At 36.1% G+C, this 22,931-nt stretch overlaps 1 protein-coding gene across 2 annotated transcripts; it reads left to right on the top strand.

The window, feature by feature from the left end:
- Positions 1-3,986: 3,986 nt before the first annotated feature.
- LOC149255090 (uncharacterized) lies at positions 3,987-7,795 on the top strand. Of its 2 annotated transcripts, none has more exons than XM_089460312.1 (2): positions 3,987-4,716; positions 5,265-6,424. In XM_089460312.1, the coding sequence occupies exons 1-2, from the start codon at positions 4,409-4,411 to the stop codon at positions 5,758-5,760; spliced, it is 804 nt and encodes a 267-aa protein (XP_089316438.1). In that variant the 5' UTR covers positions 3,987-4,408; the 3' UTR covers positions 5,761-6,424. The 2 variants fall into 2 exon arrangements, with proteins under 2 accessions (XP_089316438.1, XP_089316439.1); XM_089460313.1 differs by lacking the exon at positions 5,265-6,424 and adding an exon at positions 6,432-7,795 and having other exon boundaries at positions 4,001-4,716.
- The last annotated feature ends 15,136 nt before the right edge of the window (positions 7,796-22,931 follow it).

The following is a 22,931-nucleotide window of genomic DNA, read 5'->3' as shown; positions in this document are numbered from 1 at the left end:
GTTCCTTAAATGCAGCTTCACCCTTCAGCTATGGAGGAACCTATCATCTTATTTTGGATTTAGTTTTATGTTACATTATTCTCTGAAAGAGTCACTTGAATGGTGGAGTACATAGAAAGCATCATGGAGACCCATTTCTCAACTTGTTTTTGGACAATTTAGAAGTGGAGAAACAAGTTTGTGTTCCAAAACATACAGGAAGATTTTCAGTTAGTCTTTGAGAAGATCATATCTCTTTATAATTTTCTTCCACCTAAGATCATACAACATAAAAATAAAAAAATTAGAGAACATAAAATTTCCCAGATGAGCTTCCTTAGAGCTTTTTTTGATAGGGCAACGCAAAACAATATATGTGCTTGCGGTATCTTCATTTCCATGAATGAAGATCAGAATTTTTCCATTCACTGGAATGGTGGGGAAGGCACAAACAACAAAGCTGAAGCAATGGTACTATCAGGGCTCCTACATTTCAACAACTTCCTAAACATTCCATCTTTTCAGATCTATGGTGATTCTAAACTTATAATTGATCATGTTACTGACAAACTTTCCATGAAAAATCATTTGCTAACAGGATGGATGAACAGGATTGATTTTTTCTAGGAAAAGGAAAATGATTATTCTATACAACATGTGGACAAATCAGAAAATACTCATGCAGACAATTTGTCAAAGAAAGGGCTTCTAATTCAGCCGGGCAAATGGAAAATGGATATTCTCTTGGGTGATTCCACTCACCAGATTGAGGATTTTTCCCTTCCTGGATCATAATCTGTTTGTTGTTTCTCTCTTCCCTCTGTTCTTCGAGTCCTGGCAAATGGTTCCTTCACAATGCACACTTTACATCTCTACAGGTGATGTTCATACAATAGGATTTTATCTATCTCTTGCCAAACTTTTGGTCTTCTTTTCTCATTTCATAAATTGTGCAATGTTTAGTCACATTTCTCTACTTCTCTTCCCTCTGTGCATGCTTTCAGGAGATAAAGTTTATGATGATGATTGCTTATAGACTTATGAGTCTATGTTTTAAGTTCATTTTTCAGATAGACTATATGTAGTATGTAATTCATCCGATATTAATACAGAATCTTTCTTTTTTCGTACTAAAAAAAAAATAAAAAAAGAAAGAAAAAAGAAGTAAAAAAGTTATCTAAAGCCTAAGAATAAAAAATCACTACACAAATATCTAAAAATCATGCATGAATATTGCAACCATATCCATAAATTATGTCATAAAATATGTAAGGAAATTATCCACATGGCATTATATTGTGCAAAGATGGTAATAAGACCTTCAAGTTACGGTCCAATCAAATTTTTGAAAATTATGTATTTTTTATAATATTGAAAAATAAATATCTATTTTTCAAAGTTGAACATTATAATTTGCTTTGGTCAATGCTAAACTAATAACCATATTTAAATTTAATTAATAAGCATATAAAAACTTAATACTTACAATAAACCTATAATATAACATAACATGTTTCTTAACTATGGATATCCACCCCCACTTTACCATCTTGTAAATAGGTTTTGTTACAATACAATGACTTATCAATACCACATGTCAAAAAACCATAACTCATTTTACAATAAAAAATTAAAATACATTACATATATCATTGATGACATAGAGTGAAAATTCTCCATCATATAGATGGAGAAGGGGAGAGAGAGGGGGTCGGGGGTGCACAGGGGGAGAAGGAGAAGGAGAGAAAGAGGGAGATAGTGACAACGCTGGAGGGCAGAGAGAGAGAGCGATGGAGAGGAGAGAGAGAGAGAGAGAGAGAGAGAGTTGGAGGGGAAAAGAGAGGGAGGGAAGAACAAAGACATAGAGAGATAAAGGTAGAGAGAGAGGGAGTGACAAGGGAGATATGGAGAAAGGGGGAGTGAGGAGAGGAGGGAAGACAAAAAGAGGAGAGGGAGAGAAAGGGAAGAGAGAGAGGGAGACAGAGAGCGAAGGGGGAAAAAGGGGGGAGAGAGAGAATGAGAGAGAGGGAGAGATGGATTGCCCTGGATATGGTATGTGTATATAAAAACTAGCCTAGATCCATTTTAACTCCAGATCTATCAAGCGCCTAAAAGGATCAAATCTTTTTTCACTTTAAAAGAAGTTTGTATCTCAAGAGATATGATCCCTCTTGGTGCTTGATAGATCCTAGCTAAAATGGATCTAGACTATTTAATTTTCATGTATATATAAAAATTAAATTCTTTTCCTTTTTCCAAAATTATTAATGATTGCCCAAAGATGTGCTTTCGATCTCGGTATGGAAGAGATGTTGTCATGTCCTGTTATGTAAACACGTTTGATGTGTGGCTTGAGTAACCAATTTAAGCTCTCAAAATCACCTAGGGATTGCACCTTAGCCGCAACAACACTTAGCATCACTGGATTTTTGAACTTGTGACTTTTACATAAGGGATTGCCTTAACAAAATCCCCCATGCACAAAAATAAAATAAAATAAATAAATAAAATATACCATTGACTATTTTGGGCTCTAGGTTTTCATAACCAGTGCCAATGAGATTCTTTTATATATATATTCAAGATTTATCAAACACTCGGAGGATCACATCTCTTAAGGTGCAAATCTTTCCTCAAATTTTGTACTAAAAAATATTGCACTTTGAAAATTTAATCCCTTTTGGAGTTTGATAAATCAAATTAAATGAATATAAGCTTATTTAACCAAATACAAATAAAATTGGAGTTGTCTTTAGTGCAACTTTTTGGAAGTTTTTCGGGGGTTTTTCGAGTCTAATTCCTCTAAAATCCGGCAAGAATTTATTGAAATTACAAGCTTGATGGGTAACCCTTGCACAATCAAAGTGCCCTAGGGTTTTTCAGTGTGATGAATCTATATATACAGTAAAAAAACAAGTTTAAATAACACAAATCAAGATCTTACCTCAAATTTTCTCACTGGAAAATCCAAAAATAGCGCTAAAGACAACTCCTTTATTTCCTAAAACAAAAAAGTAATGAATTGTATTTTTTTAACATAAATTTAATTTATTCATTTTTCATTTGCCAATTGCACTAAAGACAACTCCTTTATTTCCTAAAACAAAAAAGTAATGAATTGTATTTTTTTAACATAAATTTAATTTATTCATTTTTCATTTGCCAATTTAGTTAAAAAATAATAATGTTATTATAAAATATATTTGCTATCTATTCATTTCTAGTTTTTCAAAAAGCTGTAGTCTAACCATAATGTTTTTTCGAGTTATTGAAATCACAAGTTTGATGGGTAACTTATGCACAATGGAAGTGCCCTATGGATATTTTAGCACGGTGAATCCATATATACAGTGAAAAAAACATTTTAAATAACACAAATCAAGATTTCAACTCAAATTTTTCCACCAGATTTCGGCATCAGAAAGTCCAAAAAGTCACTAAGACAACTCCCTGCTTTTTGACTTGAACATCATGAAAATTCCAACAATATTTTAATTAAAAAAATTCACTAGTTCCACCCAATAATGTCCTCCGCCTCGATAATCTTGTACTTGCAAAAATATTCTTCACAAAGCCCTATATATTTTTACACAGTGATATGTAGTGTGGCCACTGAGTTCATTGAGTGAAACGCACGAGATCAAGAGTAAGGTAGTGTGCGGCTCAAAAAAATAGACTCTTAAAATCATAAAAAAATAATACATCTACAAATGGTTGAACGTACCTAAAAAAATAAAAATATTCTTTTTTATATATTCTTCGCCACGCCCAATAAAACTAAGTTTATTTCCCAAATCATATGAAACCAAAGTCGTGATGAATGATTTCACACGGCAAGTTCACTTTTAACTTTAATATTATCCTGAAATACCTAACTTACCTGCAACAAAGTTTTATTTAAATAATAATTTATTTATTTAATGAATTAAAAAAGAAAAGTGTTGTAACCTATTATCACATCCAACAGAATATGGGATGTTAAAGAGGGATACATCGCAACTTCATGAAAAATTAGCCTTGCAGGTGCGCTGAACCGACATGTAAAAAATCTAAAGTGGAGCGCGTGCAATACAGCTATGTTGATGTGACCTACAGAATCTCTAAAGTAGAGCGGAATAAAGTTTGGTTGAGTGGCCCAAGGTAGTTTGACCTAAGTTGTGAAATCTTTTCATAATGGTGTGGAGGTTACTAAATCTTCAAACTTACAGTGTAATAGTTCTATCATAAAAAGGGGTTAATGTGAGAAGTTGCACACAGCATTTGCAGCCCTTTATCCACAGTTGCAAGTTTTCAGGTAGAGGCAGAACCCATAGCGAGGTTCGAGATTTTCTGTGCTGAGCCATGGAAAAGAAAAAGAAGCAGCTGCAGTTTTCTCTTTTCAGAGAGCAGTACCCTTATATTTGCTGCTGTAAATGCTTGTTAAGGTGACATGGCTTCTTCTTCTGCTATTGATAAAGCTAATAGCAATACCAACGCTCTACCAACAGTGGAAACCCTAGAAATCGATGTCATCCCTCATGACCACCAAAACCCTCCATCGCTTCCTCATGCCTCCACTTCCTTCTCTTCCGGCGTTCCAACTATTGTAACCCAAGGGATGCCTTACTCCTCTTCCAGCATTCAAACAGTGTCCGTGCTGATGGAAGGGGTAGAAGGTATACTGATAAGAGCGACAGTGTTGACAGTGGATGCCTCTATAATGGTCTGCTCTCAAATTGATTCTTCCAAATTTATCAGGTGAGTACTTCAATATTTAATCTTACACATCTTTCTTAACCCTGATCTATGAAGATAAATACAAAATACCAAGGTTAAGACAGATCTAGGGTACGTTTTATTGGTTTCTTTCTTTGTATTGGTTTTCTGTATATTTTATTAGCATTTCATGTAGCAGGGTTGTAATTCTTTCTATAGCAATGAATGCTAACAGTTCTTATGTTTATCTTAATTTTTAATTTTGATTTATTTAGCATAAAAAAGATAAAGAAATACCAAGGTCACATTGGACCTAAACTATCTGATCTTTCATCATATTATTTTCCATTTTATTTGAACAATATTACATATGAGTGAAACATCTCTTCCACTGGATGCTGTAATTTTCTCTGCAATTCCTATGTCCAGACCTCTTTGTCCTATTAAATTTATGCTATTGCTCTCCCCGCAATTCCTATGTCTGGGCCTCTTTGTCCAGTTAAATTTTTGCAAAAAAAGAAAAAAGTTGTTCCTCGTGTGTAGACCTGCTTGTCCAATTTATAAATTTATATAGGCAATGTCTTCGACAGAAATCCGCCTGAACAGCTTTTGCCAATGGATATACACAAGGAAAAACAAGTGAGGGTGTTTATCACTGCAAGGAACAGAGATGTGCGTAAAGGGTGCAGAATGAAAACAAACGCCTTTTCTATAAGATGCCTTCCCTTTGCAGAAGCAGTGCATTTTATCAAAAATAAAATGTACAATAAGACAAGTGACACAGAGGAACAAATGGATTCTAGTCAAATCGAACAAAATAGTAGAGAATATGGTGGAATTCCAAAACTTTTCATTATGTCAGCAGCATTTATACCTTGCAAGGAAGACATAAAGAAAGCTTATCGTATAGAGATGGCAGAGAAAAACAAATGGAATGCTATCTCACCTCTAACTATCTTCTATCCTGAGATAGTGAAAGATCCATTTCTTGACATCTGCTTATTTGTGGAAGATTTCAATATAGATTTGCTAATAAAAAGAGCACTGGTCACCAAAGACGCAGAGTGCTTGTCGCTAAAGACATAAACATTACTGCAAGGGTTTATGAAAATCCGTTGCCAAGACACCGAGGGAATAAGATTCAAAATAACAAAGGCTAGTCAAATTGAAAAGTTGTTTTATACCATGTATATAAGATATACCTCGGTTCTCATGACTGATTCATTTAATTTCATTAATATGGTAATTGCATGCAGGACATTCAAAAGATCAGAGGTTTATTGAATTTAACGATACATTGCATATCCTGAAAGTATGCGTAATTCATTGAGAATTCTTAAACTCTATAAAAGTGAGAGGAATGTGTAATAAAATATTTGAGAAGTTGGTTTTTTTGGGAAGGGCTGTGTATTATATTTTTTTCAATATGTATAATGTTAAGGAGTTGAGATACTTGAATTTAATGTCTCAAAAGTTAAAGTAGTTGAGATACTAGAATTTAATGCCTCAACAGGTAAAGGAATTTAGACACTTGAGTTAAAGTCACGAGTTAGAAGATTTGGTTACAAACCTTTATTACCTACTTATTAATTCAGGTTAAGGACCCAGGTTTGAACTATGAAGCAAGTCTGCTTCAGATATATAGCCTCTTGTTCATTTGCTTTTTTCTTTTTAGAACTTTGAATCCATTGATGGCAATGTTTTATGAGTTCGAATGATTTGATAATATTCTCACATATAAATTGTATAATTTGCAGGTGACTTCCAATCCTGAACATGTGGAATTAATGGAAAATTACTTCCCCGTGTCTTTGAATTCCCCTCTAGTGATCTTTTGTTGCTCCAGAGTTTGCCTATTTGCAAGTACGAAAATGGTCTAAAGTTAGAAAGCGGTGAAGAGTTCAGTGATCCAGTAAATGGTTCACATGAACTAACACTTTCATAAATACATAAATGTTCAAGTTTGATCACTATTCGAATTTGAGACAATTGCCAGAGATATTGCATAACTGAGATCTTTGATAGAGAAACTACCCGGATCAATTTCAAAGCTTCAAAGATCCATATCAAAGCTTCAAAGGGCAATGTCTTACGAATTCAAATGATTATCAAACTACCAACATCAATTTCAAAGCTTCAAGATCAATTTCAAAGCTTCAAAGATCGATTTCAAAGCTTCAAAGGACAATGTTTTACGAGTTCAAATGATTATCGAACTACCAAGACCAATTTCAAAGCTTCAAATGACAATGTTTTATGAGTTCAAATGATTATTAAACTACTTCAAAGAGCAATGTTTTATGAGTTCAAATGATTTCACATATAAATATTGTATAATTTGCAGATACCTTCCAATCTTGAACATGCAGAATTAGTGGAAAGTTACTTTCCTATGTCTTTGAATTCATCTTTAATGATCTTCTGTTGCTCCAGAATTTGCCTATTTGCAAGTAATTGAATAATCTACTTTGTGAAGTTACAAAGTTGTGAAGAGTCGGGTGATCTAATAACTGTTTTAGAGGAATTAACTATTTCATGTATACATTGGTGTTCAAGTTTGAGACATTTGTCAGAGATATTGGATCGTTGTAATTTTTAATAGAGAAACTACCAATATCAATTTCAAAGCTCCGATCGTGAAAGAATATCGTCCATTCATCACGGTTCCAATTTGAGTTTGTGGCAGTTGACAAGACATTCAAATCCACATTATTCTTTTTCTTCGTGACATCTTGATATTCTTTTTCTTTGTGACATCTTGATCTAATTCCAGGTGTTCTGTCAATGCTACCATATATCAATCCACTGGTTAGGGGTGCACCGTCCAACCAGTTTGTAGTCTATCTTTATCCTCTGTTTCTTGATACTAGTCTGTCTGGCTAAAAACAGCAAGAGTAAGAACTTTGTGAAGAATATTAACGAGGGGCATCTTCAATGCCAGGTGCCCCCTGCCACCGAGTTAGTAGATATTTTGTATGACCCGCAACAGAGGTTCTGGACTTGTATTATTTGTTAGATATTCCTAAGATGACTTGATTTTATTAGAATGAGAATATTGGTGCCTTTTCTGTAATTCAGGGGTCGAAAATCCTAAATACGAATCTTTGGATACCAATTCTTCATTAATTTTATGAAGGCACATGCTAAGTGCCCTTGTTATAACTTACGACAGCCTGAACATTCTGTTTGTTTATACTCCAAGCCTGAACATTCTGTTTGTTTATACTCCAAAATTTAATATTGACATAATCTCACATATAGTGCCATATTCTGTTTGTTGATGACTATTTTCTGTGTTTTTCATCTCATTTAATTACTTCTTCTGGGGAAAAGAGTCAGCGGTGTATTCCATCAGTCGTTAGGTGACCCTTTTTTTCTCTCCTATCTATTTGCCAGGCCAATTCTCTTTTTGCCATTTATCATCAGTTTGGGCTTTATCAAAGGTTAAAGCCACCAGGGATTAAAGGCTTTAAGGCTTTATTGACGCTCCTCCTAGTAAGTTGATTCTTGTTTTTAAATGATTGTGTGTTGGGAGGTGGAGGCACACTTCTTATGGCTTTAACATTTTTATTTGTAAATACAATAAATACCGGACTGGTTAATGGATGTTTTTCCAAGTCTCATACTTTGACACAAGGGAGCACTTGCTCAGAAAATGGGTACTCCGTCCAGACTTTTAACTTGACGCAAGGGAGTAGTGCTCGCCACAACACTCCCTTGTGCTGGTAAACCATCTCCCTCGACCTTTGTTAAACTTGATCCATAATTTTGCCACGGTAAAAAGTACCTCACAAACATGTGAATATGAAAAGGAATAAGGGAAAGCGTGTAAATCTAATTTAGTGGACCCACCCATTTGTGTCGTCGAGTGTCCAGCCTGATAAATTAGCTACAAATTCAGATCCATCTTGAGGTTAAACTTTAAGAACTAATATTAAACCTATGTCAAAGTTAATATGGGGAATGTTAAACACCAGAAAAAATAACTAATGCCCTCGTGTTTTAAACCGGGTGACCAATAAAAGTAATAATTAAAAAAAAATATTTTTGTCAGCAAGTCATGGCAATAAGATAGCGTTGTTTAAAATGGTTATATTGAATTTAAAAAAGAAACATAGTGATTTCAGAAACCTTTTCTCTAAATACTGTATAAAGATGAACAAATCATGTTAAAAACCACACAGAAAAACATTGTAAGCAACGGAAACATTATATTCTAATTTTTTTAAATACTGTATAAAGATTGAACAGAATCATGTTAAAAACCACACAGAAAAACACTGTAAACAACGGAAATAATATATTCTAATTTTTTTCTTGGGGATAACCTTCCATATCTTATTCCATTGGGCTTATCTGTTTTCCGTGAAATTAGATACTTATCATTTTCAATATCTACTTTTCTCTCTTTCCCTCTGAAAATTGTAAAATGTTCATTCAAAACTTCAACATAGTTACAAAGTTATAAAATGTTCGTTCAAAACCTCTACACAATTACACACTTGTAAAATGTTCATTTAAAACCTTTACATAGTTCTACACAATTACAAGTAAACATAATTATAGGGATGTACATCACTACATTATCCTGAATTGTAAGAGCTTACATGTCAAAGTCAATATTGGTATAGATTTTTCGAACAAGCTTGTTCTAATATGTCTTTTTATGCATTGTAAGACGTTCAAAATGCTTATTTGGCGAGAACACGAGCACCAGGATGTAGATTATGCGGCAATAAATCATATGCCCACATTGCAGGGATTGAGAGCATGTGGATTGTATAAGTTCTGCGCCATACAGGGCATGAGGGCCCAAGTAGACCTCTTGACATGGCTGACAGATAGATGGAACACACAGTTCCAGTGTTTTGTGATTGGTGGCCACTGGATCGAAATTGAGCTGGATGACATATGCTTTTTGACTGGTTTGTACAAGAGGGGCGAACAATTATCTCTTTTCCGGACTAGGTCAGGTGGTTACTCTGTCGCTAGTCTCCGATTGGAGTTTTGCGATGATCAAGTAGACCCCAAGGATAAATGGATTGATATTAAAACTATCATCCGTCCTGAGCTTAAAGTTATTGCATTCACTGTTACTAGACTATGCAGGAGTGCAGCATTGCATGTGGTAACTAGATCCCAGATGCAGATGGCTGTACACTGTTTTCGAGGCACTATATACAACTGGTGCGACGCTGTGTTGGGAAATGTGGAAGGCCAACTAACCAGAGCAAGGAATGGAGAGCTGAACAACTTTGAATATGGATTTATCGTAGTCACCTTTGCTCTAGAGAGGATCCCCATGTCAGCCCCGCAACATATTTCTGTTGAAGCTGGTCTTGATGGCCCGTCATGCTGAGGACATAGAGGTTGTTCGATTTTTGCCTACATATTTTCGTTGGTTGAACAACCAACTTTTTGTGATTCAGGACTTTCCATACACCGGGAAAGATTACTGCGGCGATTGAGACATGATTCTTCTACCAAGAGAGTAATGGGATGAATCAAGGAAAAACCATTTTCAACATTTTTTAAGTTTTTTTTTTTTTTTGTTAAATCGTCCAAAACTGACAATCAAAAGTTTAAATGGAGATGTGGGTCCACGACGATCAACTGCTCTCTAGCCTTACAAGAGGAGACACCCAGCTGCAGCAGCACCAACCCCACAGGGCCAATCGGCAGAGATCCTGACCGACTTGGAATATCATCTAGAGCGCTTGACACTAGATATTCCAGACACTGATATAGATGATATTCCACTTAGGTTACAAAGATATGTGATTGAGGTCCCAGGACCTTTTAGGAGGTTCCTATGTAGGGTGGCCCGAGCAGTGGTTTCTTATCGTGATCATCACCAGGGATAGGATGATCGATTTGTAGACTCATGACATTTTTGTCTTTTTGTATTATCTTTTTTGCCGATCATAAGATGTTTTTTAACCTATGAATGAAGACGATGTATATTTTGAAACACACTCCTATATTTTGAAACACACTCCTATGTTATGATATATCATTATTACCGGCTATCTTGTGTAACATGTTATCGAATGTTATTAAATTTAATGTTTTGATTATTGCAAATGTCTGTTTATCATACTAGAAGCAACTGCGTCTGCTAATGTATTTAAATGTCTTGGAATACGCTGATATTTAATGTAATCAAATTCACGTTCCAAGAGACGAACTCTAAAAAATAACTTTAATAACACTAGATTTTTAATGGCATAAACCCTGTTAAGCTGTAATACAATAAGTTCAGAATCCAACCTAACAATCAAACCCCGAATCCCAAATGAGATGGATTCAGATAATAACTCAATCACTGCACTATATTCTGCAATGTTATTCGTTGTGTGACCGAGGCTTACCTCATGCATAGACATTAACTGATCAGAGGGTAAATAGATAACCCAAGCTGTGGAAGAAATGTTCTGTGTACTACGACAAGCACCATCAGTAAAACCAATGTATGTTTGAAGATACGTCGACATCTGCAATATCAAGAGTAAAATTAAGATAAGCAGGAATAGTGATAAGAGAACTCTCTAAACTAGGCACACTTTTTTAATCTAAAACATGCAAGTTGTAAAGAAACTAATCTAACAAAAAATCTCCACACAGAATTTAAGCGTAATATCTCTTAATATAAAGTCCATATTTGGGTTTATCCAAAGAGACATCGTCAAAATCTATCATTTCATAAGCCCATTTTGTTAGCGTTTGCTTAACAATGTAAAGACCATGCCACATAGGTACAAATTTTCCAGCCCCTAGCTTATCGTTTGCTTGATCATATACTAAAACTAGGTCTCCTTTTCAAAAATTACGAGGTGTAACACTTCTGTCGTACTGAGCTTTCATTCGTTTCGCATGAGTCTTGTTTGCTATTGCAGCGGTGCGCCGATTCTCATCTAGTTGAGCTAAGTACAAAAAACGTTTTTCTTCTTCAGAAGTAGCTATGCGTAATTCTATGGCTAATTGCAATGACGGAATTTCACATTCAACAGGGAACACCGCTTCTAAACCGTAGACTAGTTGAAAAGGAGTGAAACCAGTGGATGTTTTCACTGAGGTCCGATATGCCCAAAGCGCTGAAAATAGCATGGTATGCCAATTTGACTTATGAATTCCAATGATTCGTTTGGTCATAGTGACTAAACCTTCATTGATAGCTTCAACTAGACCATTAGCCTGCGGGTAATGCAGAGTAGAACTATCGTGGCGCAGGCCAAGTTGATCTGTCAGTTTACTCATCATGATAGTTCGAAAGTGACTTCCATGATCAGTGATAATAGCTTGAGGAACACTGAATCTAGCAATTATATGATTGGATACGAAAGTTGCAGCAGTTTTGCCGTTTGACGAAAATGTAGGCATTGCCTCGGCCCACTTAGTAAAATAATCTACCGCTAGGATAATATACGCATGCCATCCGGCCGAGTAATAAAGTCAATACCCCACTTTGCAAAATGACCGACATCAATTATAGGGTGAAGAGGAGTGGGTGGAGCACACATTTTACAATTAAAGATTTGACAATTGTGGCATTTTTGGATTGCATAGATACAATCTTTGAATAGGGATGGCCAGAAATAACCAACACGCAATATCTTTTGGGCTGTGGCATACACAAAGATATGACCGCCACATGCTCCAGAATGACAATCATTCAGAACCTTTTCAGCTTCTTCATAAGTTAGACAACGTCGAAAAACAAAATCCGCTCCACGACGATAAAGTGTATCACCAATAATATTGTATTGTTGGGATTGAAAATTTATTTTCCGTCGCTGAGATCATGAGATTTCAGGCCAAAAAGATTGGGTTTGGAGATAAACAATAATATATCCATACCAAGGATCAAGAGTATTGATAAGAAACAAGGATTCATCTGCAATGGGCTGTTACGCCACAATTTCAGTATCAGTATGCGGGAAATCACACATTAGTTCGGCAAAACCAAAGATTTCTTTGCCTTGATTTTTCAAATTCCAAGTCAAATTCCTGCAGGATAAATATCCATTTGGAACACTTGCCCCCTAGCAATTGTTTAGTCAAGATATACATCATAGGGTTACAGTCATAAATTACCGTGGTTTTGCATAATAAGATGTAGTGACGAAATCTTTGGACAACTTGGACAGCTGCTAAGACCAATTTCTCCACATGCGAATATTTAAGCTCAGTCGGATGCAGATTTCAACTAAGATAGTAAATCACATGTTCATTATTGAATTCATTTTTCTGAACTAAAACCATGCCAATGGTGTAATGAGAAGCAACGAGATACAAAAAGTAATCTTGGTTGTAATTGGGAGGATGTAGTAACGACGCATGGGTTAATGCCTGTTTAAGTGCATCAAAAGATTGATCAACGATCTCATCCCAAAAGAATGGAATATTCTGTTTTAACAGCCTGGTAAAACCTTTCGTTATCTCGGCGTGGTTAGGAATAAAATGACGTAAAAAGTTTGCTTTCCCTTGCAAACTTTGGAGTTGGCGAAGAGTCGAAGGAGGAGGTAGATTGATGATAGCTTCAACCTTCGAGGGGTTGACACGAATGCCAACCTTTGAAACGACAAATCCAGTAAGCGACCCGTTTCTACACAGAATACACATTTGTGTGGATTCAGTCGAATTCGATAATGCCTACATCTCATAAAGATAGCTCGTAAATGAGTGAGATGACCAGCTCTACGTGATGAATGGGCAAGTAAATCATTGTGATATCGCTGCACAATGTGCTTGATGTCATGAAATGCGTAAGACATAACCCTTTGGAAAGTTGCGCCAACGTTCTTCAATCTAAAGGGTAATTTGCAATAAACAAATGTCCCCCATGGACAAATGAAAGCTGTTTTAGGTTGATCAACATGGAGTATGTTGATTTGATTGTAACTGGAAAAGCCATCCATAAAGGAGAACATTTCACTGCCGGCACAATCATAAATAATTTGATCGATATAAGGGCTTGGATAATTGTCTTTAGGACAAGCTCGATTAATATCCCTATAGTCAATACATACTCTTATCGTTCCTTGTTTTCTGTTGACAGGAACAATATTTGATACCCAATCGGTTAAACGAATTGGATAAATGAACCCTGCGCAAAGTAATTTCTCAACTTCGGCGTTGATAGCAGCGGCTTTTCTCGGATGTATCTGACGTCAGACAAGTTTAGCATCCGGGTAAATTTTAATTTCATGGACAACAATTGATGGATCGATTCTTGGCATTTCTTCATATGACCAGGCAAACACGTCACGAAATTCTTGAAATAGGGCTTTATAAGTTTGGATTTCATCGTCCGTACAGGAAGCACCTATATGAATGTTTTCAATAATTCTTGGCTTCACCGAAATGTCAATAGGAACCGTTCGAGAGATATTTTCCAAATTTAACTCAGAATCAAAATGTTGCAATGGATTTTGTTGTTATTTGACATAGTCAGTGGTAAAAATAGAAGAAAAATCATTTTCAAAATGATCAAGCTGAGGAAAAACGAAGATCGGTGATGAGGATCTTCCCATGGTAAATCATCAACAGACAAAAGTTCACAAATCTGCTCATCGATATGAACAGTATTAGAGAGTGTTGTAGCTGAGGTTGATATCGAAAGTGATTCCCCATGGACCACATTCATTGGATCAGTTTCGGTTGAACAAGAATCAGAGCACGACTGTACAACCTGATATGCAATTTCAAAGGGACTCAAAGGCATCGCACCATTAAATGAATCCACCTCAGAATCGGAAGGTACAATCCAAGGTTCATCAAAAGTAACAATATTCGATGAAATCATATGAATATTTGCAATAGAAGGCGATACGTTAGGAGGAGGGAAGGAAAAAGTTCTTAGTAAACCAGAATCTTTAATCAAACCTACGCCAACATCCTTGTAAGGGATAATCGTTTTACCGATGTGCTGAATACTATCTGTAGACACTAGGTCGGATGAGAAATAAGTCAGCTGGTCTATCGTGACGATCTTTCCGTTATAAGGAAACTTGGTAAGCCGAAAGGCCGATGAAACAATAACAATCATAGCATAAGACCAACTGCGACCCAGGAGAAGGTTGTAATCTAGAGGGGCATCAACTACTTCCACATCTAGATTTATGGTTTTTCCTTCGACCCCTATAGGTAAATTCTGCAAAATACCAAAAGGATGGAACCCTCGACCATCAAAAGCCTTTAGAATTGTCGGAAACTGATTGAGTGTGGGAGAACCAAGAAATTTCCAACATTGGATCGACATAATACACGTAGAAGCCCCTTCATCAATCACAGTCCGAAAGCAAGGTCTGTTTTTGACTAAAACTAGAATCTAGAAAGCCATTTGATGAGGTAGGGGGGGTGTACTATTCTCTAAGTCAAAGATTATTAGGTTCGAATCCTGAATATCGACAGCTCCTATAGCAGAGAATAGTAATTTATGCTACGCTGGGCACGATTGCAGTGCTTCCAAAGCCGACATTGCGGAAGGGGAAATAGCTAAGTCTTCAACAATGTTGTAATTCTGAGCAGCGCTCGCATGTGGATTGAAAGTTGATTTACGAAGTACACCTTTAGCAGGCGGTTTGATTACTAAGTCAGGGTTGGGTTTCTCGATCTGTAGTGGATCAAAACCAAGAGGAGGTGTAGTTGATGAGTTTGAATTAGAAGATTCTGCTTCTTTACCACCAACAAGTTTTCACTACCATAATCTTGCGATCACGTCGCAATCCTGACATAAGACATCATCATAATGGGTTCTTCTGAGGCATTCGAAGAAGAATCAATCATTTTACTATCTTGAGTAGGAAAAAGATCCTTCAAAACAACAGGTGTTTGAGAACCTTTAACGAATTTCAAAATCTTTGCTCGATGTGGGCATTCTTTGGTAAAATGATCCTCGTCGCAAATGAAACAAGGATAACGAGGTTTCCGTTTTTCGTCAGTAGATTCATTTTTATCTGTTTTATCTTTTGAATTTTGTTTGTTTTTCTTCTTCCCTTTCTTTTTACTACCGGATTTTGATTTGGTCGTAGATGATTCTACGACATGGATGTCGGCAGAAAATTCAGCGGAAGAATCTCCTTTCGGGGAATCAGGAAAGTTATTGTAGGAGAATAATTCTTTGAAGACTTCTTATTTTTAGTACTAACTGAACCAATCATACCATCAGCGGCATGAGACCCTGAAGGAGCTGCAGTTATTTGACCGTGTTTTGGAAGATCAGGGATTTTTTCATATAAAGTCCCTGACTGCGTATAGACGAGGTCAAGGTACTGAGTCTGAGCAATGACTTTCTCTTCAGTGATAACTCCTCCCTTTGCTACATCTTCAGTGATTTTGGGTAACAATGATTTAATGAACCATTCTGCTAAACTTTGATTCGGAATGAAAACTTTCACTAAACGCCTTCTACGTTGCCATTCATGAATATGATAAAAAATATATGTGGACGTGGGTTGTTTCAGTGAAGTTAACAGTTCCGTGCCATTGTCAGCAATTGAAAATGAGTTAAGGAAGTAGTGGCTAACTGATTGAAATTATTAAAAGAGCTTCGTGGTAACTCAATGTACCATTTGGCGGCAAGACCAATAAGAGTTCATTGAAAAAGACGCAATCGAATTGAATCATCAATGATTGAATTAGATGCACACCAAAGGTGATAAGTCATAACGTGATTTGACGGATCCTCTCCTGACTTATCCTCGAATTTTGGGATATCACTGGGCAACTTACTAGGTATTGGCGGCGAATAGGGAAGATAGTAAATCGGATCGTTCATAAGGCGTGACAAATTAGGTAAATCCAAAGTTGCAATAAATGGTAGTCGACGGTTAGGGTCGCAAAAACCTTGAGTAATGAGTCCAGTTCCAAAAGGAGGATATCCAGGATAATCTGGAATTGGATTTGTATTAGGAATGTTATAACCTCCTGGAAAACTAGGATTAATCGCACCAAACTGGGGTTGTTGAGGCTGTTGATAAGTATAGCCAGGATACGGTTGATACTGATAAACTGGGTTTTGTACAGTAGGACCGAATTGACACTGTCCCTGGTATGATTGATAGATGAATTGCGGTTGACTTGTGGCAATTGTACTTGTACCAGCTTGTCCTGCAGGCATCTAGACCAAAGTCTGAACTGTAGGTCTTGAGTGTGGCATAGAGACTTGAGGAATTTGCACTGATGCAGGGATAGTAGAAATTAGAGCTACAGAGACTACTCCAGAAACAATGGTTGTAGGTTGAAGAGAAGTTGCAGTAGTTGCAGCAGTTTGAGGTGGAGTCTGAGGTGTGCTAGGCGCAGGCTGCTGAACTAAATCGGGTGCAGGGATTTGAACAGTAGGTTGGACAGGTCGCTGGGTTGCTGAACTAAATCGGGTGCAGGGATTTGAACAGTAGGTTGGACAGGTCGCTGGGTTGGGCCAGAAACCAAAGGCCGTCCAGGTTGATTAGGTAATTGCACATTAGGTTTCATAGTTTGTTGAGTTTGAGACAGATTCCACACCATGTTCATTCCGGGGTATGGAACCATAAAAGGTTGTGCATATGGAGGACCATAACCTAGTTGAACGTAGGGCTGATAATTAAGCGGTACATTTCCAGCTCCTTGTAAAAATGATTGACCAGAAGGCGGTTGGAAACCTTGAGTTGGGTACTGACCTTGAGGCACGTACTGAATCTAGGGTTGATAAGCATCCTGAGGAATATTCTGAGTCTGAGGTTGACCTCGGGGTATGTACTGTCCTGAAGGTTGAAAACCTTGAGGTAGCCCTCCAGGTGGTAACTGACTACCTTGGGGTTGCCCCCTAGGTGGTAATTGACTACTTTGCGATTGACCCCCAGGTGGTAATTGACTACCTTGAGGTTGAATATTTGGAATACTACCAGACATCATATGGATTTGCTTTGCGTTCAACGTTTGAGTTCCATTACTACCAGATGATAACTCTTGTTCAGTGGGTTGAGGAGTTGCTCTTGAAAAAGTACCAGAGAGTGACTAGTATCCGAAAGGAACAGAAGAACCGCTGTATAAAAATGTTTCCGGTGATTGGGAAAACATAGATGACTCTCTTGATATGATCGATGAAGGATAATAACCTCTTGGTGTAGGGTGAAAATGAATTCGAGGTGGTGAAAAACTAAGACCTGGGTTTTCTATAAAATTTGTCAATGATAAATACCAAGCGTCACTCCTAAAAGCATTGTAGAATATTGATTTACGCTCCCTAAGATTTAAAGTTTGTTGGTTTTCGGAAAGAGTTACGTCTTCGTCTGGATTGACAAGTTCTTCAATAGAAATGAGGCCAGAAGGAAGATTTTGAGTAATGATATTTCTTACCCTAGGTGAACCAAGATCACTAGAAGTTGGAGTAACAAATCCTGAAGATGGTTCCAAAACAGCAGGTTCAGTGTCAGGCTCAGAAATTTCAGGTTCTTCAGCTAATTCACTAGAAGTAGAAATACTGCCAGTAACTTTGGAAAATGAAATTGGCTCTTGAATATGCTCTGTTGTTTGTATTTGATAATTAGGGTGAACAATTAGAGACAACTCTCCGACTTCTGATGATCCAACTCTACTGTCACTAGGTGATACGAGAGCTCGTATCCCTTCAAGTTGGCTTGGTGTATACTCAGGAGGTTTCCCCTGAAGTCTACGAGATTGTCTCGGTAATTCGACCATGATTAAATATTAATTAATCACACGCAAACAAGGAAAATTTCAATAAAAACACCTAAAGTCTCTAAAGAAACAGACCGCTGAATCACACGCCTAAAAAAATCTAAGAGTTCAAACTACGCACAAACAATAACTTCCCGTACTAAAAACACTAGTTGGTGATGAAATCCAACTTAGTAGAAGTTTAATACACAAAGGGCAGTTGGAATAGTTACCCCAACAATCTGCTTAATGAAACAGACTGGCACAAGTTTCTTCACAAAACCATCTCGAGTGAAGAGAACCCCCCAAGGAGTCCAAGTGAGTCTAGTCGACGTCTGCTCCAGGTACAGTGAGATATTTCCTTCACCGTCACCTTAGGAAATAATCTTAAATTTATGGACACTAAGATTACCAACAACAAAAAATACAATTGGGGGGACAGTCTACGATCTGATTCTACGCGTAAGGGAAAAGTAACAAAGCTCAATCTCCTTGAAGGCTCCTCGACATGGTCAATCCGAGGTTTACTAACAAGTGACCCTAGGCTCCTCAACAATGGTTAATCTGAAGTTTACTATTTATAATATGAACAGATCTTCTATCTTTCTCAATGAAACATAATTGATTGTTTCAAAGGTTTGGACATGATCTCGTAGTTGACTCCTTTAAGAGAAGCTTCCCAGAATATATCAATTACAATTGGATTTATTTCTTACCGCAAGATGTATCTACTTGTTTGTTTTAACTATCTTGGAGAGTTAATTACTCCCTACTCCAAGATACTAGCCTAAATTATATTGGTGATAAGAGTCCTAGAAATAGAAAAGATTACTAGATCAATTTTACTTAAGCGTTGCTTTTATGGGTTATTCTTTAAGTCAATAGGTATGGAAATGAAACTTTGATGGTGTGAAGACTCGACTCCAAACAGATTAAAAAAAATGCACCTAAAATGATAAGCAATTCGTTTTTCTTTCAATGAAATTCTAGCTAAAAGAAAAAGTTTGAGAATGCAATTCTTTAAGAAACAATTCTTTCTTTCAACATGGAAATGGAAAGAAAATCTTTTTGTTATTTTAATAAGAACTCAAAACGAGACAAATAATTAATACTCACAATAAATCCCTTTCACTTTTCAAAACTCAAAACTACAAAAAAAAACAATTTGTTTTAAAAGAGATCTACAATTTCTAGAAAAACACTCAAAACTACAAAAACTAATTTTGAGATCTAAAAACTTTAAGAATCTAATTGAATAAAAGCTTCAATTCTTTTTTGAGAACGTTTTACTTAGTTGTTTAATAAACTAAGGATTCATTTGCACAGAATAACAAACCAATAAAAAAACATCCAGATATGTTTTTTTTTTGTAAAAATGAAATTCAGAACTTATAACAAAGTTTGTTCAAAGATTTGCAATGAGAAAATTAAATCTATTTCTCACAAAGGATAGATTTCACAACCAAGTTAGACTAATCAAGAAGACGAAAAGACACCAGGGTGATCTAGGGTTTCTCAAGCTTCTGGTCTTTGAGTCACTACAGAGACAAAATGAAAACCACTTCAAGCATGCAAAACTTCTAGAAAATCATTCAAAACAAAAATACTATTGGAACTCACTCACAAGAGATTTTTGACAGGAATAATACAGATCTCGGTAGACACTAGGAATCCTAAATCAAACCTAAACTTAACTGGAAGAAGATATCTTAATTTTTTCAAAAAAAAATTACAGGGTCCGCGGGCTCTAGAAGCAACAGCTGCGGTCCGACATTGTTTACTCAAGGAAAATGCGGAGATGTCCTTCACTGTCTGTGAAGACAAAGTGCAGTCCCCAACAAACTTAAAAAAAAATAAATACTTCAAGATGTTTGAAAGCTACTCAAGCCAGTATACATCAATAAAAAACCAGAAAAAACAATTTTTTTAAGTCAAAATAAAGGAAAACCAAAAATCAAATATCTTCCCCAGTAGAGTCCCCAATTTGTTGGCCGGATAAATCGATCTTGCGGACAAGACCGATCTACCTAGTATCAAAAGATAGTCTAGCAACAAATAGACAAACAAACCTATCTTTCTCTAGACATATGCGATTTATAAGTAAATATTACAAAGGTGTTAAGATCCTACCTTAGATCCAGTGCTTGTTCATAGTAGTCATCCTCCAATCGTTCGAAAGAGTTATCTTTAAAGACCTGCAATCACAAACAAGCAAACATTAAATAGCACCTGCATAGCAAATATTATAAATCATGCCTATTATGGTGATCAAGAAATTCATAAAATAAACAATGAATTAACAGCTTATTGAGAAAAATAAATATATTTGTATTAACTTTGAATAGTAGAAGAAATTTACAACCTTTTCAGCCTTGATGTTAAACAAGTTCTCACTGGGTTAGAAACATGAATTTTCTTTACTTTGACAATTCTTGCACTCTTCCAAATGAGATACATAAAGGTATGTAATCTTTCCTCATAAAAACTCAACTAAAGAAGACTAAGTTCCAACAGCATTTTACCTCAAAAAATATTAAGCTTCTCACTTCCACCAGTTAACCAGCTCAATGCTCCTTTTTATAGTGCAGAGGAGGAAGTTACAACTCCACCTATGAAGGGATAGAATCCTCCTTCAAAGGAATAAGCTCCTCACATCAAGGGGTTAGCTCCGTAAGGTATGGGTTACATGAACCTTAAAAGAGCGCACTTGCCACCTCAAGATTCCTTCCAGAAGCTTCTAGAAATCACTGAAAGTGAGTTTTTTCATAGTATACTTGCACCTTTTTAACTTTTACAGGGGTTCGCACCTTTAACCCAGAGACAGTGCGGTCAGGTGCATCGGAGACATGACTATTAGGTGCGGGATCGCAGGTAAGACAAAGAAAAAGTGCAGAACCAGAGTTTTGAAAACTTTTGAGAGATTTTCTCTTATTTTCAAGACTTGATATGAGGAACTGATGTTTTAGACTTGTAGAGGAGGAAAGTATGAGGGGTAATGAACTCACACAAATAGTAGAATGTCAAGGTGACAATTTTTAGTGCAACAATAGAGAATACTAAACACAATCCAGTAAGTTTACCACTTATTCGTTTTACAGTATTCTTAATCAATACATTTTTCTTAATCTAATCAATAAAATATGATGCTTAATATTTACTTATAAAGAAGTAATTTAAAATATATAACCGATAGTTATGAATTTTTCAGGCACATCCTCAACCACACGCTTAAGCAACAATGCATTTCCAGGCACATCCTCAACCACACGCTTAAGCAACAACGCTTCGTAGCTGCATATAGTTTGATAACATGGATGGATCAAAGGAACCTAACACTAAATTTAATCAATGGTAGTCAACCCACACTATTGGTGCTCTCACAAACAGATATGAAAGGAATACTAAGCTACATTATTTTTAATGTAATCAATAAAATATGATGCTTAAAATCCTGATGATGACCCATGGTGGAGGGCTTGAAACGTCGATACAGACAAATCATGAGCCACGGTGGAGGGCTCGAAACGTCGATACAAACAAATCATGAGCCACGGTGGAGGGCTCGAAACATCGATAAAATTACTTATCCATCCTGATGATGATCCATGGTGGAGGACTCGAAACGTCAATACAAACAAATCATGAATGCGAAAACTCTGGAAGAAAACAACACACAAAGCACTGATCACAAAAGCCTCAAAACAATAATCTAACTGATAGTTACGAATTTTTTGACGCACATCCTCAACAACACGCTTAAGCAACAACGGATAACATCGATGGATCAAACGAACCTAACATTAATTTAATCAATGGTAGTCAACCCACCATTGGTGTTGTGACAAACAGATATGAAAGGAATAATAAAGGGGAGTGTTTAAATCTAATTTAGTGAGTATTTAAATCTAATTTAGTGAACCCACCCATTTGTGTTATTTGGGTTGTTGAGTGTGTTATTTGTGTGGTTGAGTGTGAGTGATATATTATATACAATTTTTTGGGTTTATTATTTCTTAGGGCTTATTATTTCTTTGGGCTTGTAATATCAATCTTTTGGGTTTATTGATCTTAGCTTTCATATTTTAAGGGTATAAATTATTCATAAGTTTTATAATATTAACTCTTAGGTTTAATATAAATCTTTTGTGTTTATAATTATGGTCAACTATGATCAACCATGGTCCAATGTTACATTGTAGCAAATAATTTATCAATATGAAAATCAATTTTGGTGGAACATCGCATTGCGACAAAAATTGTCTCAATATGAAAATGAAAATGAGTCATGGTCAACTATGTTTATCTTAGGGTTTATTAGTTCTTTGAGTTTATAATATCAATAATCCCTAGGTTTTATTAATCCTTTGAGTTTAAAATATTAACTCTTAGGGTTTATAAACCCCTTGCGTTTTTAATATTAATTTGTTGGGTTTATTAATCGCTTGGGTTTATTAATCATTTGTATCTATAATATTGAGATGTTGGGTTTATAATATTGATAATCCCTTGAGTTTATTGATCGTTTGTGTTTATAATACTAGTAATTTCATGGGTTTGTTGATCCATTGGGTTTATAACATTAATTCCTTGAGTTTTTT

Source organism: Pinus tabuliformis, chromosome 7 (assembly GCF_031772625.1).
Source record: "Pinus tabuliformis cultivar Carrire ecotype Pingquan chromosome 7, CPIR1, whole genome shotgun sequence".
Classification (NCBI taxonomy): Eukaryota; Viridiplantae; Streptophyta; class Pinopsida; order Pinales; family Pinaceae; genus Pinus; species Pinus tabuliformis.
Note: the sequence above shows the minus strand (reverse complement) of the source record. Positions and strands in the feature narration are given on the sequence as shown.

Bases quoted from the DNA above. Each gene is read 5' to 3' on its own strand.
- LOC149255090 (XM_089460312.1), top strand. From the start codon at position 4,409: ATGGCTTCTTCTTCTGCTATTGATAAAGCTAATAGCAATACCAACGCT. The intron at 4,717-5,264 runs GTGAGTACTTCA...TGTCTTCGACAG, and splicing joins GATTCTTCCAAATTTATCAG to AAATCCGCCTGAACAGCTTT.